Here is a 21105-nt window from a genome sequence, read left to right on the forward strand (position 1 = left end):
TGGATATCAGCAGCTATATATTATGCTAACAACCTTCAAAAAATCAGTGAGGTGATCGATGCTCTTCCAGAAAATGAAGCGGCTTCAATTCGTGAAGTGAAAAAACTCCTGTGCTATTCAAGTTTACTTTTGCACATTATGGTGCATTGCCAGAGACAATTACAATTATAGCATTCATGAAAATCTTCGAGGAATCTATGCAGAAGATGATGGAAGTGCCAGGAGAAAAGGGGTGAGCTGTTGCGGAAAAGTGCTAACGGGTAGTGAGTGCAAACGAGGACTTGAAACAATTGAAAACAATTTGTGATATTCTAACAGGTGAAAATGCTGTTACCAAAATGAGTCCAGCTACATTAGCTTGTTATATGTATGCTTCAATAACTTCTGTCGAAGTAGAAAGATCATTTTCTATTATGAAAAACATTCTCTCTGACAGACGACTATCAATGAATGTTTAGAACTTAAAAAGCACCTTGTATTTATGTGGAATCAAGACATTGAAATGCTCTTCCCAATTTAGATTTTAACATTTTGCCAGAAATTATAGATAAAAGTAAGCGACTTCTAAATGTGCCTTTTTTCGGTTTATTTTGCCTTTTTTTCCATTTTAGTGCCTATTTACCACATTATAAATGCCTTTTTGCCTGCCTATTCTAACGAAAATAAATGCCTGAACTTCCGGGCTCTAGTGATCACAGTGCTAAATGCATAAATAGTGTTGAGTATCAGTGTCCCATCAATCTCAGTTCAACCCCCCACTCCTCCTGTGAAGTGCTGCTACCCAACATTACAGAAGGAAGTGAAAGAGAATACAAAAATCATGAAGAAAAAAGGGTGGACAATGCGAAAAATAATAATAAATTACCAGATGAATGCAGTGTTGATAGTGATATAAAAATGGGGAATTTTCAAAGGAATGACTCAACTGTAAGAGTAGATGATCAAGATTCCACCAATATAACACATAATGATAATGATTTGTGAACTGACAGGGTTACACAAACTGACACAAAAAAAATCATCTCGCGCAATCGAAGCACTGATTTTTTATGATAAATTCAAACAGTCCCCAAATAGCTTCTGCAGACAAAGTAATCAGTTTACAAAATCTGAATGCCAGTGCAAATGTACATCCAGTTATTATAAACAAAAATGAACAACTTCTTATCTCGGGAAAAAAAATATTTTTAGGTTGATGAGTCAAAATTTTCAGTCATTAAGGAACAAGGTCCATGAGCTGGATGTGATTCTTGGATCCCTCAAAAAGTCCCACATATAATTTGTGCCACTGAACATTGGTTGTGAAAAGAAGAGGTTTCTTCTACACAAACGCCAAATTCTAATTTAGCCAACGCATATTGCAGTAAACACCACAAACGAGGTGGTGCTGCCATACTAGTTATAGAGCGACCACAAGGAAAACAAACCTTGAATGAAAAGTCCCCGTTCCCTTCTTCCATTCAGCTCAGGCCATAAGGAAGCATGGTTCACTCTCCCCCCCCCCCCAATATGGGAGTTCGGTGCACAGGTTTTTTTGCTTGTAGTTCCACTATTCGAAAACATAACGAAAACTGATTATTTAAATGAAGAATCCAATTTTGAACACACAGTAGTGAATTTAAAATTAGAACACAATGAAGTAACAGTAATTTGCTTACACCGGACACAAATGGACATTTAGGCACATTTTTCAAAACTTAAAAACAATGTTGTCCATTTTATTACATAAAAAACGGCCCATTATAGTGACTGGTGATATAAAAATAGATTTTTTTTTAAAACCCAGTCCAGAAAAAATGAACTAAATACAATTCTAACCTCCCATAATTTGATTGCAACAATAAATTCACCAACAAGGATAAAGCCAACAAGTAAATCATGTATTGATCAAGTAATAATTATTTAAGATTTTTTTGAACACTCCGCAAATATTTTACCTTTAGCCTTGTCCGATGATGAAGCAGTTTTCATAAGTTTCCATATACCAGAGAATATAAAATTTAATACAGGAAAATTTGCTGATGAAAGAGTTAAGAAAGATTACCAAATTAAACTGTCAAATCGATTTGATGTTTTGCAGGATTTAAATGATGATGAAAATATAAATGAAACAGACGTAGATAAGAACTGGGAGCACATATGTAATGTAATAGAATCAGCAGCTAAAGAAAGTATAGGATACCATAAACCAAGAAAAAGTAAGCCATGGTTTGATAATGAATGTCATAATCTAATAGTAATAAGAAATCAGGCTAGACTTAGATGGTTAAATAACTCGGATGATACAAATCTAAGCAATTATAATAGAATAAAACGAGAAGTTAACGGCATGTTTAGAAGTAAAAAAAGAGATTACTTGAAAAGCAAAATTTAAAAAATTGAAACAAACAGCAAAAATAAAAATATCAGACATTTATATACAGGTATAAATGAATTTAGAAAGGGGTGGCAACCTAAAATAAACTGGATAAAAGATAAAGATGGTGATTTTCTAGCTGACCCAAGCGATATTCTAAATAGATGGAAGAACTATTTTAATGACCTTTTAAATGTTCATGTAGGAGATAAATCAGAAGTAAATGAAGTACACACAGCAGATCCTTTAGTTCCAGAACCTAACTTGACTGAAGTTGAAGATGATATTTAAAGGCTAAAGAATAACAAAGCACCTGGCATTGACTTAATACCAGCTGAGTTAATTAAATATGGTAGGAATTCGTTAATATATCAAATTCATAAATTCATTTGTTTAATATGGAATAAAGAAGAAATCCCTCAACAGTGGAAAGAATCCATAATTGTTCCTGTGTTTAAAAAAAATGAGAAAATGAACTGCAATAATTACCATGGATTTTCTCTACTCTCGACAACATATAAAATATTATCTAACATTATTTTAACAAGACTAACCCCATATGCTAATGAAATTATAGGTGATTATCAACGTGGAATTAAGCGTAACAGATCAACTACAGATCAAATTTTTCACATCAGACAGACACTTGAGAAAAAGTGGGAATATAATAAAAACGTGCATTGATTTAAAAAAAGCATATGATTCGGTCAAATAAAAGAGATAAATTATATATTAGTTGAGTTTGGAATACCTAAGAAGCTTGCTAATTGATAAAAGTATGCACCAGTGAAACAGAAAGTAAAATTCGTGTGGGTATTAATGTGTCTGACAAATTTACAATTCATGATGGGTTAAAACAAGGAGATGCATTATCTCCATTGCTCTTTAATTTTGCCTTAGAATATGCAGTTAGGAAGGTAAAAGAAACTAACGAAGGACTAAAATTAAATGATGTGAGTCAGTTGTTAGCATATGCAGATGATGTAGACCTATTAGGGGATGATATAAATACAATTAAGAATAATGCTAAAATATTTTTCAAAACAGCTAAAGAGATTGGTTTGGAAGTTAGCAAAGAGAAAACTAAATATATGCTTACAGGTCAAAACCAAGTGTTAGGTAATAATCAAAATCTAATTATTGATAACAACTCGTTTCAACCAGTTGCAAACAAATTAATATAATTTGTGTAGGTAACAAGTAACTCTTTCAGAAAACTAGGATAACAGATCTGTATAATGCGATATAATGTACTAAAACTCTAGTCCAAACTGACTTATACGTTTTCTCATACAGAAATAAACTTGACTTTTTCTGATGGTGTTCATGCTTAAACTAAAACATATAATAATACACCAAAAATGTAACCTTATGTTGAAACAAAAAAGAAAATAAGAACACCACACAACCAGTACTAGCACACAGAAACAGACCATATTCATCGAGCAAACTCAGACGAAAGACGCGATTGCTTGCAGCACTTGGCAGGAAGAACTCAGGTAGTTGGCTAGTGAGACCCTTTTTTCTATTGTTCAGTGTGATTTCTTGGAATACAAAGCCTAGTTTCATGTAATATGGTTCAATTCCTTTGCAAATTAACAAGTATTTAACCCATGTAGCCAAATGCAAAAATTGACTTTTGTCCAGCTAGATTACGAAAATACCACACTGTGGGGCGGTGGGAATTAGCAATGGACGCCAAGTGTTCTAAATGAAAAAAAAAATGTAAAAGAGAGAATGCCATGAGAATTCCCGAGAAATTATTTGCGCCCTATCAAATCAATATTGTTTTCAGTTGCAAAGATTCGATCTAAAAATTTTCTCGCTCACTTCGCTCGCAATGTCATTGTTTTCTGTAATGCATTTGAATAATATTTGTTGTACATATCTATTAAAAAACTTTGAATACGTACACAATTTAGAGATTGCATGTTGCGTAAGTATTTTCTTATTTTATGTCACTCCATATTGCATGTGTAAAACATATCTTGTACATGAAAGTTATACATGTTATGTAAAAAAGAAATTAATTTCTGAATGCATTTATTATTTCATTTTCTGCCATTCAAAAATGCAATTTGTGTGCTTGTTTTGCATTATTAGCTAATGTGAAATTGAACGTGTTGAAAAAATATTTCTTTAGAACAAATGCTTTAGCACAGACTTCTACCCCCTTTTGGCATAATTTATGATAATAATCACATATTTGATACTACTACTACCACCACTACTAGTAGTAATATTCTTATTCTTATTATTACTATCATTATTATTATTGGCACATTTATCCTGGTACTTGCACCTCTCCAAGACAAAAATTTGTTACTGTGCCTCTGCATGCCCTCATACCATGATAGCACAAGGCAATAGAACTGAACGGAGAATTCGTTGAAAAATAACGTATGTAGCTGAAACATGTACTGGTACCTTTGCTCAGTTTGATTTATTGATTTGGAGTTTAAGTCTGCTTCTCACACAGTAAGGTTAATCAGGACTGGACCTACAGTTTAAAGTGGTATCTGAACCACTATGTGCCTCCACCAGGTATTGAGCCTTGCTCAGTTTGAATTGTATTCATGATGAATAAATAGTTCTCAATGAAAAAAAATGTGGGGCATTACTTTTTGAACAACAAATAATGTACGTGTGCATTCAGTGGTTGAATTGGAAATAAATTACTGCTGGTATGCTCATGTGCACAGACCTATCCTTTAATTTATTTTTTTTTGGTGATTTTTTAAAAAATCCATTGATTCTCACTCATTCTCTCTATTTCATTACAACACTCCAGAAGTTCCTAAGGCAATATGAGTCATGGACGTGTTATGTTTTAGTAAATAGGTAATAATAAACAAATAAGTAAATATACTAGTGAGTAAGTTTACTAAGCATTTTTTTAAAAAAAATTACTGCCGGTATGATTTTTGGCATCTTAATTTACTACCAGTATGCGATACCAGCTCATACCAGCTCAAATCGATCACTGTTTATATTGGAAAAAGGGAGAAGTTCCACTAGGGCTAAAAAAGTAAAAGAAGAGGAAATACTGCAAGCTGTAGGCCTCTACTTTCCATTTCTGCTTTTCCTTCTACCATTGATGATGTGGCTAGTAGATGCTAAAGGTTAAGTTTTTCTAGTGTTTCCTCTTTCTTTTTCATTTTCAAGGAAAGATGAAACACTCACCAGACAAAGGAAAGATGAAACACTCACCAGACACAGGAAAAATTCAACTTTTTGTAGCCACGAGCTGTATCTTCAAGTGTAGAAACAAAGTGTAGAGCTTGGTAACAAAGACCTGAGATGGTGTGACCTGCGGTGTTACCAAGTCCAGAAAGAAATAGATGGTACCAAAAAAACATGGTTCTTTTGCCAAGCTTGTTGAAAACTGTTGGGGTGGGAGTGGGTGTAATGTGGGAGAGGTGGGGAGTGGTGATGAAGGTGAGGGAATGTGGTTGCATCCATAGCAGATATGTAGGCTTTCCCCTGGCTCTTATGTACTCAGGTGTTAGTGGATTGGGGTAAGGAGTAGATGATCTCTATCTGGAAGCATTCATTAAAGGGGGTAATATGGTAGTTTGTATGCATGGCAACAGTGAAGTTCAGGATTTGGGTGGAGGAGCAGTGATTGTTGATTTGGAGGTTGAGGGTTCTGGATGTTTCCCACAGGTAAAAGCCACCACAGATATTGCAGGTGAGGATGTAAAGGAGGTTAGGGCTGTGGCAGGTTCCTTTGGGGGGTAAAGGGTGAACTTGCCAGTGGCAGTGTGGATCTAGAGGGTGTGGGAAGTGACAAAAATGGGGCAGGTTTTACACCTTGGGTGGTTGTGTTTGCGGGCAGGGAGAGGGTTGATTGTGAGTTGGTGGGGTATGGTGGCGCAGGAGGTTTTGGAGGTTGGGAGCGTTTGAAAACAACACTGGGTTTATTTTCCTGTAGTTTACGGTTATTACAAGCATAAGAAAACAGTTTTTCTTTGTGCCGCTTCAGGAGAACACACGCTCCTTTCATCAGACATTCTCCTGAAACGTCACAAAGAAAAACTGTTTTCTTATGCTTGTAATAACCATAAACTACAGGAAAATAATTCTATAATGCAAGCAATGAGTACATACAAGAAAAACTATAACACTGGGTTTATTCAAAAATATGTTTCTGGTGACAGAATCACTGTGGAGGATGGGAGGGAGGGAACATAATGTGTGCGTGATTTTGTTGAGGTGAGGGTGATATTGGGTAACAAGTACAGGAGGATTGGCGGCAGGTTTCTTGGTGGAGGTGTATGAAGCAGCTTGGAATATTTGTTTGGTGATCACGTGTGATGTGGTCATTAGGTTTAAACAAAAATGTTTAAGAACAAATATATATATTAAATTTTCCAAAAACAGTTACTATTAACGACCACCTCACACAAACATTGAGCATTGAGAGCAAAACAGGTTGAAATCTTAACCTTTAAAAAAATCCTACTCAAAACCTGCTCCCCTCCCCTTTTCTTTAACTACTAATAGTTTAAGCCCGCAATGTTGACTACTCATAATTAACGTAAATATTTTATATAAGAAACCAATTCCCTAAATTACAGATCTCTCTCCCCTTTCTGTATTGGTGGATATCCGATCCAGGTATTACGTGATCATCTAGTCACAACCTTCACAGGTCCACAAATACAGAAATAGTTGCCCCCTTCCCAAAGACTTGTTCCGTCTCTTACACGTAATCCAATAGGAACTTGTATACTTTCATATTCAAGCACCTTCATATCAAACACACCTGATAATTTATCATTGTTATTAGGCAAACACAAAAATAGTCCCAGTTGAGATTTGTAAAAGTGATAGTTTTATTACAAGCAGAAATTGTAAAATACAATCGGATTAAAAATCCCTTATAACTTTTTACTGTATACATTCATGGGAAAATCCCATAACTCTCCTTTTACAATCTTTATATTTTTACCCTCAAAATATGAAACCCTTTTCCACACATATTTGCAAATTTATGTACAGTTTAAAAATCACAAATGCAGTAAAGACATGGTGCAGATAAATACAACCCTAAAATCTTGAATCAGTCTGACACATGCACTTTTATTCATTTACAAAAAGGATGGCCTAGATGATCGGAAACATTTGGTTATCGATGAACACGAAACATTCTTTTTAGATGCATATTTAATTCTAGGCCGAAATCAACATGACAAGGAATATTTTATAGATAAACTAATAATTGATTTTAAATTATAATTAAACTTAGGTAAGTTAAAGCAAGCCTTACCAGAACATCAAATTAAGCAGCAATTAACATTCCATGTAAGTTAAACGGCGAGTCAAAATGGTATAGTCAAATTCAATGCATCTCGAATGTTTCCGATCACCTGCCAACGGTCGTAACTACCTACAGGAAAAACCTCCTTACCTTTTGTTATCAGAAATACCACTGCAACTGCGTCTGTCTAACCAGGCTCGCTTGCTACGGGAGCAAGGGGGTGTGGCTTCTCAGCGACCGTACATGCTTGTCCCGCTAGGGGATACCACATTGCCAGATTGCAACTTCCGAGCATCGCGAATTATACAATATAAACGATCTCACTGACGCAAGAACCTCCTCGTAATATATGGAAGAGGGTGGGGTGGGTTTTTGAAAATAGTAACAAAGAGCAAACACCACACACGGTGGAAGAATATCCACGTTTGACCAAGGCTTGGTGTAGGTGAAGGTTGTGGTTCTGTCAGGAGGTGGTGAGGTGTTGATACCAGAGGGTCAGGGAGAATGTGATAGCTTTCTTGGTGTGGAATGAATGGGAGCTGGAGACATGTAAGTATTGAATATGAATGGTTGCTGTCATATGGATAGAAGGTGATTTGGTTGGTGAAGTGGGGCCAGGTGAACTTGATGGAGCAGAAGCGGTTAAGCTGGTGTAGTAAGGTGAATATGGATGGCTCTTCATATGTCCAGAGCATGAAGATGTCATCAATGAAAAAGAGCAAGAGGAGAGGTTTCAGGGCTTGGGTTTTCAGGAACTCTTGTTCGAATTTTCCCATGAAAAGGTTGGCATAGGATTGGGCTATTCTGGTGCCCATGGCTGTGCCAAAGGTTTGAAGTTAGTGCTTGTCCTCGAAGGTGAAATGGTTGCACGGGAAGACATGGGGCTAGGTGGGTCAGGAAATTATAGCTGGGGCTCTGGTCTGCTATTGAGGAAGGATTCTATGGAACCGAGGCCATGGGAGTGAGGTATGTTGGTGTAGAGGGAAGTTATGTCAATGGTGGCAAGGATGGTGTTTGGAGGCAGTGGTGGGAGGATGTTGATTTTCTATAGGAAGTGGTTGGTGTCACGGAGGTAGGGGGCAGAGCTTTCACAAGAAGATTGAGGTGGAAGTCAACAAAGGCTGAAATTCGTTTCATGAGTGAGTTGTAGCTAGACATGATGGTTGCCAGATTTGTGAATTTTGGGCAGTAGATAAAAAGTTGGGGTGTGGGGGTTTTCAGGGATGAGAATGGATATGGTGGAGGCTGTAAGGCCTCAGAAGGGACTCTGGCTTGGATGAAGTCGTGGATTTTCCCCAAATCCTTTCTCCGACTTGCTAAACTTCCACAAATATTTTTCAATCAGGGATACTTCTCAATAATTAGCTTATGGTTATTAAAGTGGCAGACGGTATACAAACTCAGCCCTCTGATTCATGGTATTCCAAAAGAATATAAATTAATCACAAGTACTTCTACCTTATATGTGGGAGATTCATGTTCGTTAGATCCTAAACTTAATTTGTTGGTCAATTTCCCCTAAATTTAAAAAAAATCCATCACCTGTGTGTGATGAATGTGGTGAACCGTGATGGATCCATGATGGATTCCACTGATGAAATGAAGAATGGAATTGCACTTTTGTTTAAGTCATCAATGAAATATGCAATGTGCAGATAAACATATAACACCATTATTCCAAATAAAGATTTCTCTTTATTCTGCATTATAATGGTGGTTCATAGATATTAAACATCACGGTATATTCGAGAAGGAAAATATCTCAGCACAGTGTTCGTAATTGTACTACAGGGCATGTTGTAAAGCTGCTATTCTCAGCTGATGCTAAAGTGTTAGGTTGCCACATTAACGATTTCTGGACTTAGAAATATTTTAGATCAATCAGATCGTTTTTGAGAAGTGGTCATTGTTATTACATGCCGGATGAGCAAATCTGGAATGCGAGTCCAGAAAGAGTTTACTCATATTGGTCATATGTTACACGGCAATCCAGTAAAGTAAAGGAACTATTTTCTAAGGAGCATTCAACTTCTCTCCACTATGAAATCTTTTATGAAAATTTATTTACTGCAAGTCAGATACATGCTAGAACACACACAGTGCATCCCTAGTATGATTACTACAATATCGTGGAAGAATTGGCTTTTGTTGTGAATGATTTGTTACATGCTCAGTACAAATGAGGCTTCTCTCTTGTATGAATTGTGAAATGTTGTCTCAGATATCTCCTTTGTGCAAATGATTTGTTACAAGTTGAACACACATAGAGTTTATCTCCAGTATGAATAATTGAATGTTGTCTAAGGTATTGTTTCCGTGAAAATGATTTGTTACAAGTCGAACACACATAGGGCTTATCTCCAGTATGAATAATTGAATGTTCTCTAAGGTCTTGTTTCCGTGAAAATGATTTGTTACACGTTGAACACACACAGGGCTTATTTCCAGTATGAATAATTGAATGTTGTCCAAGCTCTTGCTTCCATGAAAATGATTTGTTACAAGATGAACACACATAGAGTTTATCTCCAGCATGAATAATTGAATGTTGTCTAAGGTGTTGTTTCTGTGAAAATGATTTGTTACACATTGAACACACATAGGGTTTATCTCCAGCACGAATAATTGAATGTTGTCTAAGGTGTTCTTCCCATGAAAATGATTTGTTACAAGATGAACACACATAGGGTTTATCTCCAGCATGAATAATTGAATGATGTCTAAGGTATTGTTTCTGTGAAAATGATTTGTTACACGTTGAACACACATAGGGTTTATCTCCAGTATGAATAATTGAATGTTGTCTAAGGTGTTCTTTCCGTGTAAATGATTTGTTACAATTTGAACACACATAGGGTTTATCTCCAGTATGAATAATTGAATGTTGTCTAAGGAGTTGTTTCTGTGAAAATGATTTGTTACAAGTTGAACACACATAGGGTTTATCTCCAGTATGAATAATTGAATGTTGTCTAAGGAGTTCTTTCCGTGTAAATGATCTGTTACAATTTGAACACACATAGGGTTTATCTCCAGTATGAATAATTGAATGTTGTCTAAGGAGTTGTTTCTGTGAAAATGATTTGTTACAAGTTGAACACACATAGGGTTTATCTCCAGTATGAATAATTGAATGTTGTCTAAGGCGTTCTTTCCGTGTAAATGATTTGTTACAAGTTGAACACACATAGGGTTTATTTCCAGTGTGAATAATTGAATGTTGTCTAAGGTCTTGTTTCCGTGAAAATGATTTGTTACAAGTTGAACACACATGGGGTTTATATCCAGTATGAATTACTAAATGTCGTCTAAGAATTCCTTTCTGTGCAAATGATTTGTTACATGTTGAACACACAAAAGATTTTTCACTATTATGATTTTGCATGTGAACCACAAGTTCACATTTGTGATCAAACAAATTGCTGCCATCATTGCAAACAGTAAAACCTTTAGAGTTTGAAGGTTTTGTATATTCTGTTTCCCTTGTAGATTCTAAATTGGTTCCACTATTCTTTGTCCCAGAGCAGAGTGTTGTCAGCAGTATTGGGCTGCAGATAGGAGATTTCATTGGTAGTGACTGGGATCCAGAGTTCTTATTTGCACCAAAGTTAGTCTCTCTAAGATATGAATTTATATCACTATCCATTTTTATCTGTTGAAATTTACTTCTAATGGATGGGCATTCCAGTGATAACCTGGAAGAAGACAGACGTGTTTAAGAAAATTTACACAGGAATATTTCAGAAAAAATGTGTTAGATTAACGTACTCGGCTTTAATCAATTTATTACAGTTTTCTCTAAGCATATTACCAATTAGCAACTACAATGCATTTCCTCTAGTTTCATATGCTACAGGGTGTCCCACTCGTAAGGGGCTCCGGAAAAAGTGTTATAAAAATCTTAATAAAAGAGGATATGAAACCAAATTTGTACATGACATACCTTTATGGTTGAGAAATTAAGGTACATTACAAGAAGTGCTGGAAGTGACCTCCCCCACCTGTATACGCAGTTCAACACGGCGCTGCATGTTCGTGAATGTTGCTACCAGAGTATTCAGCGTCACTGCCTGGATTTCACGCCAGATATTCTCACGTAACTCGTCGATGGTGCATGGTTTGTTCTTGTACACACTACCTTTAAGGTGACCCCACAGAAAAAAATCAGGGGGTTAACTCCGGTGACCTTGGGGGCCATAATCCTTTCGAAATCACTCGGTCAGGGAAAAATTATTCCACCGCAGCCATACTAATGTCAAACGTGTGGCATGTTGCCCCATCTTGCTGGTACCAGCCAAGTGTCAGTTCCTCGTCATCCAACTGGTTCACAAATTCATGAAACAATGACTGGTACACATCATTGTTGACAGTAGTGTCAAAAAAAATTGGCCCGATGATGCGCCGCTGTGATAATGCACAGCACACGCCCACCTTCTGTGAATGAAGGGGTTCCTCAACGATTGCATGTTGGTTGTCACTATTCCATAAACGTGTTTTGTGAGTTCACATATCCTGACAAGTGGAACCATGCTTCATCACTGTGCCACGTCGACAAGTTAAGGGAGAACATTCACGAACAGCAGCACTGTGTTGAACTGTGTATACAGGTTGAGGGAGGTCACTTCCAGCACTTCTTGTAATGTACCTTCATTTCTCAACCATAAAGGTATGTCATGTATAAATTTGGTTTCATATCCTCTTTTATTAAGATTTTTATAACACTTTTTTCCAGGGCCCCTTACAAGTGGGACACACTCTACAACTGAGAAATAAAACATTAATTCCAAGTAATAGTACTTTTTGCAAAACAACAAAAGTAACTTCAAGTACTGTGTACTTGTAACCTGTAGTAATACAACATGATATCTCAAAAGAAAAGGTGCTCCTGTAGAAGGCAACAAGATGAGTATTTTATAAATAATACATCTTACCTTTATGTTCATGTTTTTGTAAGGACAGGAGTCCATGAATATTCTTGAGTGATATTTGGAATTTCCAGCTAAATGCATTACACTAGAATACATGAGCATTGCTGAATGAAAACTGTTCATACTTTCTGATTCCCTGTCACATAGGATCTTTCAACCTGGCCTTTCTATTGCTCCACTGGTCTATTGCATTTCATAAACTATAAATAAACCACATACGATTTCCACTGTTATCCAATAACAAACACGTGATTCAAATCAAATATTTCTGATAACTACATTTTAGAGCTTTAGTTAAACATGAAAACAATGATATGGAATTGTATTTCAAGTAAAAGGGTGTAGAGTTTCTATTTTGAAGACCGAGTTTTTATCCACCTTGGTCCTCGTGTGTTCTAGAGGACACACAAAACATGCACTGTTTGTTGTTTTAGATCTGCTGTTGTTGACAACACATCAGAATATTGTTAGAAGTTTTACTATAAAGCAGTAATCCGAGATGGAAAGGAGTAGTGGAAAAACTTTGTTCTATCTTATTCTTTGAAAACATAGTGGTGCACTGTGATCATGACAAGTGATACAGGCCATAGTAAATATGCTAATTGCGCTGGTAATTTATGTTTTTCCAACATACCTATTAATTATCTCTACGTGTATTAGTAACACCTAGATATTACTGTAAGTGCTTTAAAAATTCCATGATATTATTAATTGTTTGCAAATTTGCATTGTTATTCCGTAGGACACAATGGGTCTCTAGCTTGCTCTCGGGCAGCTAGGGGTGTGCAGTACAGATATTTTTTTTTTGTCAGGATGAGACTGGCATGGAAAATCTTATTCATCCCAACACTGGGGATGGGAAATGTTTGAAATTTCCCGACACTGTAAAAATCACGAATTATACATGCAATTTTCTCTAAAGTATTGTTTTTTGCATTTCTACAATAAGAACAAACAATTTCCGAGAAGTTTCATACACTTAAAATTCAGAGAACACTGAGAATGGACTAATTTTAAAAATTGTTACTTGGAATTTCCCAACCATTCAGGATCCTGAAAGTTGGGAAATTACTATCCAAACACAGGACTGGGACAGGAAATTTCCTTCCAGATCCCAGTACTCACTTTATACAATCCCGCACACCCCCCTACAGGCAGCTGTACATTTGGAATTGTCTGTTGATTTATAAAACATAGTAGTAACTATAAAACCTTCCCAAACACAAATTGCAAAATACATTACATTTTATGCGAAATGATGTCTGTCCACTAAGTGCTATGTACATAAAGTTCACTAAGACTTGCAATTACTATGATTCTATATATTTCACACTAGTAACTATAATAACTCACACTAGTAACTATAATAACTAGTGAAACAGTTTTGAATTCAAAATTACAACTATTTTAATTTTTCTAGCCAACCAATGAGACAGTGTGGACACAATGGGTCTCAAGCTCGATTTTACGCAGCTGTATATTTTGGAGTCTAATCTAAATTTGAATAACATTTATTTATGTTTCATGAGAACATTATATTATGTATTATAAATTGAAATTGAACAGTAAAAGTCACAGAAAAATGCATAGGAGACGCAGGATTGACTTTCAGAGGATATCTGAACTGATGTACTAATTTTACCAACAATGTCTCTGGGCCTTTCCCCAAAGGATGCCACAGTAGGGTGATGCATCATCACAGACTGACCCTATTCCATTCCCCAACAAACAAGAAAGAGTCAATAATTCAACACTTATTAGTTCAAATATGTATTTCACCTTTGGAATTTTAGGGTTTTAAACAATATGATTGTTGCCTTGAGCGGATCTCTTCTCCCCCAGAAGAATTGTCTTCTGCACTGCATTCAGCCTATCATGAATGAATAGCTAGGAGCGATGAGGAGGGGGTGGTAAAATCAACTGAAGGGTGGTGCTGATCACATGATTCTAACTATTGCCGTTGGCCAATATCCAAAATGTCTGAAGTCCTACTTCCAAAACATTTTCATGGCATCATGGCAAAGTGCAATTCACATGGAATGGATATACCCTTATCTTAACATAAAAGTTGTTAATTCTACAAATTATTTGTTGTTATATGTTATTGTTCCCCATCATATTGTTTATATTTTTATTCCTTTTTATCTCAGAAACCAAATTTGGAATCATTATTTATGAATGGAATCATATGTGATTTCAACATTACAGTCTCGATGATTTTTTATGCAAATTTCACAACTTATTGTTCATGTGTTTAATGTGTTTAATGTTTAATAACAAAATACTTTGGGGTGTTCCGAAGAAATTTAAATTTTATTCATGTATTATGAGGGGATTTTAGGGAGTCTGAGACTCAGTGTCTCAGGACACATGGTGTTTTGCAATAACTGAATATTCAACAAACAAAACAAGATTATTTTTGTAATCACTTAAAAGTGTAGAAACAAGATTTCATGAAAAATTTTAAAAAATATATATATATTTGGCTCCGAGGAGGTTATGCTTTTGCATGGATTTTGGCCTGAGAGATGGCCTCTTAACTTTGTTGCCTGGTGAATCCAGGCTGTACTGTTGAGGATGCCAGCTGGCTACATGGAAAATAGATTTTTCAATTTATTTTTACAAGCGGAAGGCTCCGTGACTGCCCATGTCAAGGTCACTCCCCTTCTTCACAGTCCCCTCCTGTACGCCCCTTCATATTTCCAATGGGGAAGGGAGTTTGGCTTTTACAAGTGGGGTAGTGAGTTGCGCCCTTTCATCAGTACTTAACAGTGTTACAAGTCTGCTCTCTCTCTCTCTCTCTCTCTCTCTCTCGAATTGTGTCCGCAATATGTTTTTATGTTTAGCTCAGTGTAAGGTCCAGGAGCAGTCAGTCAGTATTTTCTATGTTGAACTTCAATAAGTTTCAATGTGCATGTTAAAATGTCTCATCCAGTGAGTAAATATCTGTCATTCTTTTTTGCTACACATGTACCAGTTATCAGTCACAAAAACAAAGAAGAAATTGGGTTTGAGATTTTGTTTAAAGTCCACTTTTATTCACAGATAGGCTAATTGGGACTGGACCTACAATTTAAAGTAGGATCTGAACCATGATGTGCCTCTGCCAGGTACTGAAGCTAGGACCCCTTGGTAACAAGGCAACGACGTTACCACTACACCATCCGGGAGACAAAGAAATGTTAAATAATTTTACAATAAGGTTTATTATGAATTATTCAGTAAACAACTAGGTGCTCAAGGTAAATAGAAAATGGCCAGCACAGTGGCAGAGTGCATTAAGTGATATCTTTCGATCTCACCATGGAGTTCGAGAACCGTCATGTGCATGATTGTTCCTTGTGAGGATCCCATCATCAGTTCTGTTCAATCATCTCTCAACTGTATCATAGCAACAAGTCAAAAGTAGCACAAACGTGAGACTCAATATCAAAATTACAAATGTAACATGAAGAGTGAGTCCCACATTATTTACGTTCTTCATGTACTCAAAATGTGAGGCAGTGATTTAAGAGCAAAGTAAATTTGTTCACCTTAAAAGCATAGAAGAGCATCTTTCTCGAATGCAGTATTAGAATAGGTATAGTCATAAACACTCGACAATAAATAATGTCCAAATAACATTGCATGCCAAACTAAAGTTACTGGTGCTTGGTATCCCAATGTTGTCGCATCAACTACAGATTAATATCATTGTTTGTGTAACTTCTGTAACCCTCCATCCACATCTTGCATCAACCTGATTGGGTGGCATTGTCGGAGCCTGGAGGAGGAAACATGCTTTGTCTAGTATTGGGCGATACATCAGTAATACAAAATATATCGCAATATTGAAAAATATCAAGGTTATATCATGTTATTTTGTCAATATATATCATGTCGGCAATATATCATGATGATAACACTGTTCGGCAAAATTAAACTTTTTGTTGCTCCCATGAACCAAATTAGGTGATTCTTATAGATTTGGAACTCCTGAGTTCGAATCCGCAACCAGTTTTTCTCCAGGATGTACCAGTTTTGAGGGAGGGGGTGGGGGCGGGTTTTAATTACCACGCAAAGGTGCTATTCTCCCCCCCATATAAAATTGCATGCTATCATCAGAATTTTAATATAAAACAAGCAGATACAACTACATAAAGAGTAAAAGTTCAACATTTGCATGTCAATTGGTGTTCCTGCCCCTCTTGTAATTTGTACAGGGTGTCTTGCATGTCGCATTCCAACAGAAGTCGGCCAGCATATTGACACTCCATTTCCCACTGTAGCGCCTCTCCATGGTAGCTATTTGTTGATGAAACCTTTCACCGTGTTCATCGGAGACCTCACCCAAGCTGTACTGTTGAGGGAAGAAGTCCAAGTGACAATGAAGGAAATGTAACTTGAGGGAAATATTAAATCCTATGATACGAAATGAAGTAATTAACCTGCCCACAATGTCTTTGTAATTAGGTGACTTATGATTCCCGAGATAATTCTTCAGTGATGTAGTCAAATTTCAGTTGTTCCATAAGCGACGGAATGTCACTGCAATACACCAAATCACCATCCTTTGTAAAATTAGGAACTAGGCTCACCTCTCTTTTTCTGTACATCGATATATTCACATTTCGGTCAAGTAGATTCCATTGTTGAAGTCGCGATGCAAGCAACAGGGCCTTGGTCTTCGGAAGGTTTAAGTCTCTGATCAGATCATTCAGTTCTTCCTGACTTATCACATGTGGTTCCTTAGTGTCAGACACTGGGGCGTAATTGGGATCTGAATGCGTACTCGAAGATTGTGCAACATCCTGACAAGTCGCAGGTTCTTCGTCGGATGAAACACTGCTCAGTGTGTATGAGTCTGGTGGTACGGGTACAGGCAGAACAACAACATGTGGGAGAGGTCTCCTGGCGGAATCCAAGTCAGGATACTGTATTTTATGCTTCGTGCCTTTTCAGAAACCTGTAATATTGGTCAGGCAGAAGTAACAGTCTGCAACATGATCCCGGGGATCGCGCCAAACCATAGGTACGGCGAATGGTATCGATTTATGTGTACCTTTTAACCATCCTTTTAGTGTACGCGCACACGAGTTACAACTTTGTTTGGGAGCCCAATCGCGATCCTGGTCGCCGACTTTACACCCAAAGTACAGGTGGTACGCTGTCTTTAGGAACGGTGCCAATGCCCTACTTTGTCCCTTGAAGACCACTTCCCCACATATGTAGCAGAATGAATCTACCGAGTTTTTGCAAGTTCGTGGCATGTTGGTTTAACACAAATGTCAATATTTCATGCAGAAATATTTTTCCTTAACAATATAAACAGACACAGAGTAACGCGACTCTCTTACACCACGATCACCTCGGAAGTAAAATATCTGCTTCATGGGACAACTAAGTGGATGTCTTGGCACCTTTTTCCAGCCACATCCTGTTTGTCGTCTAGGCAAGGGGGTGCCAACGAATGACCACAAGTTGATTACGAATCGTTTTACCTTGAAGGAAGCGGAGGTGACAGTGTAGGAAGAGTGTAACGATAATAAAACGTTGAACTCCAATGTACACAAATAAGCCTATCACATAGTTAAAAACTGTAAGATACCATTCATTTTAGAGCCAGTCACTTATGGCTCATGGGACATCGTGAAAATATTTCTTCCAGTAGTAATGTTAAAATGCAATATTATTCACATTTTTGTTTTGACATTTATCTGGAATTCTCAAAAAAATGTGTGTTGTGGCAGAATTCACTGTTTTTTTGGAGTGGGTGGGGTGTATTTGGAATTTTTTCTATTTCGGGAGGGGGGGGGGGGTTGTGGGGGCAGGGGAAAGAATGTTCCTAGGATATAATAACAATTCTTGGATTGAGGTAAAAATACACAATTATGCATTCCAAGCATAAAAAATACAATTTCATTACAAAAATACAATTTTTCGGTAATTTTTTATGGAAAATGCCCCCTAAAAAAAACCTTACGTGCTGGAACTTTTTCAATGCGATATTCGTAATCAGCTACTCTAAATCTATAAGGTACACCCTTTCATCTTCGTGGGAGGATTTTCATGCCGATCAGTGTAATTGATGATATATATCATGTTGGTGATAAATCATCACAATATTTGGCAATATATCATCATGACATTTGGCAATATACATCATGTTGGCAATATATCGTCACGATATTTGGTGATATATAGTTACAATTTCCCCCACTTGTAATACACTTTTCTGGTTTGTCTTTGGTTTTTTACAGATTTTTACTTTCTTCAAAGAAAACATTTCGACTGTAATAAACGATAAAGAGTATGCACGTATGTTATTATGTTCTTCTGAGCACACACAAATGTTAACCTCATTTCCACATACTTCACCTCAGCAGATGCAATCTTGCAGGCCAACGAGGCTCTGACACCTGAACCTATGGCTAGCATAATCCCTTGTAGGGTTGTTTGATTTCAGTTTTTTTTTAGTCCACTTTATGTACAGATAGGCTAATCTGGAGTGGACCTACAGTTTAAAGTGTGATTGGAACCACTATGTTCCTCCACAGGGTAACAAACCCAGGGCCCCTTGATTACAAGGCGATCATGTTACATTAAGCCTTTGTATGGTTGCATGTTGTCCTGTGTTTTGCCCATATGTGTGCTGAGTGCCTCAATACAGCCTCGATTGATACTCTGGCTAAGGAAATTTTACAGACATGCAAATGGCCTAAGTGCAGATGCATACAAAATTTTCAATCAATCAATAACATTATTCCATGAACATCGGTTTAAACAGAATTCATGGCTAGTTAGTACAACAACAATAACAAAAGTGATGGTTTGGATCCCATTTTCAACTGTAGGTCCAGTCCCGATTAGCATTACTGTGCATAAAGTGGACTGAAAACACCAAATCAACCAACCATGGGGTCATTCCATATCAATTCAACCAAAAAAAAGAGGTTTGGGAACCCACCATCTCAGATTTTTATGAAACTTGGTACATTCAATCCTTCCATGGTGGTAAGAAACCACAAAATTTTTCGCCTTTAACTCATCTGGTTTCAGAGTTATGGCCTCTCAAACTTTCAGCCAACTCTCGTTTTCCTTCATTTCCGAAACCCTCATTGAAACCTGCAGTGCATTACAAAAAAAAAATTATCTCGCTCACACAATCCTTTTGAAATTTCACAACAATATTAACCAAACAATAGGCATTTCAGAAAAAAATATGACATCACATGATATTAATATTTTAGTAAAGCAAAAAATTAATAAAAAAAAATATTAGTGGGATTTTGTTGCCGAAAACATGCCTTGCTAAAATTTCAATTATCATTAAAAGGGAATGAATTAATACCAGCATAAGTATTTTTAAAATTAACCTGGATATGTATTCTAACTTACCCAGCAATAAAAGTTATGGTTATTTTATTTGTTCTATAAATATAATATACTTATGTCTGATATTTGGATGAAATGGCTTCCGGAGTATTAAAATATTTTGGTTAACTCAAAATCAATCAAATAATGTGTTATAAATTAATCAGTGAAGCAAACTCGAAATTCTACACTTTTGTTTATTCTTTGAGCATTGTTGTATTATTATTTCCTTGCTTATTTATAAAATAATTCATCCATATATAAGCAAAATATATATAATTCAAAAAAATCTTTGTTTAATTTTGTGTTCTTTGTAAGCAGCAGTTTGATGATATGCCAACATTACCTGAGACAGAATAGCAATGAAGATGACAATAATAATAATAATAATTTATATTATTTTATTAATATGAAATCATAATTGAACAATATCAGTTATTATGGTATCCCCTCCTGCTTCAACATTTGGTGTTTGATGATTTATCCATATAGATATTTAAATGTGATTGACCAAATCACAGGTTTAAAAATTACTGAATATTCCATATATTGCCTATATATATTTTTTACCTTTTCATATATGTGCATGCAACATATACAAAATTTTACTTTGTGACACAAGTTGTATACTTTGACACGTTGGATTATCTTGTTCATTGAACTTAGAACCTTATGCCATCCAAATGTATGATTCTTTCCTGCACTGACACCATGCAGATGTCTGAGAAGTGGTATGTCCTTCTAGATGTTGTTTCAAACTGTATGCAAGAGATGGGGTCTCATCATGACTGATTCTTCTAGCCACAATGGTGCCTGCAGAATCCAGAGGTCTGAAATTGTGGAAACTTCTAGTGCCTGGAACTGTTTGTACAGCTGTAAACCGGTTTTGAAGTGTCAAAGGGGTTGAATCAACTTCACCTTTCTCAATAAAGTGAAATGCAATACTTGTAATTTTTTCCACACAGAAATTGTAAAAATCCCCTGTTGTTGTGATTTGTCTCTCAAATCGTCTCTGTAAACTCTCTTTTCGTGCCAAGCGTTTTGCTGTTCCGCCAATCCCATTACATTCTGATTTCCCATGGCTTGTTGCAAAAAATGACCATTATGCCTCTAGCTGGAAGTCCTCTTCATGCAGACACAAGTTGAGGAAGTTATATATTTGTATTGAGCAGCACTCCTGTCACGAAAATAGTGTATTTTCTTGA

General features: G+C 36.4%; 1 protein-coding gene across 1 annotated transcript in view; it reads right to left on the reverse strand.

Annotated features, from left to right (window-relative positions):
* Positions 1–6987: 6987 nt before the first annotated feature.
* The window catches only part of LOC145981159 (uncharacterized), a 35687-nt gene continuing 21569 nt past the window's right edge, over positions 6988–21105 (reverse strand). Inside the window, exons 3-4 of the mRNA XM_083114288.1 lie at positions 10290–11314; positions 6988–7124 (exon numbers count right to left, since the gene is read on the reverse strand). Of these exons, the coding sequence (XP_082970414.1) occupies positions 6988–7124; positions 10290–11314 (1162 nt within the window). The remainder of the gene's footprint in view (positions 7125–10289; positions 11315–21105) is intronic.

This window comes from Lepisma saccharinum, chromosome 29 (assembly GCF_977018435.1).
Source record: "Lepisma saccharinum chromosome 29, izLepSacc3.1, whole genome shotgun sequence".
Lineage (NCBI taxonomy): Eukaryota > Metazoa > Arthropoda > Insecta > Zygentoma > Lepismatidae > Lepisma > Lepisma saccharinum.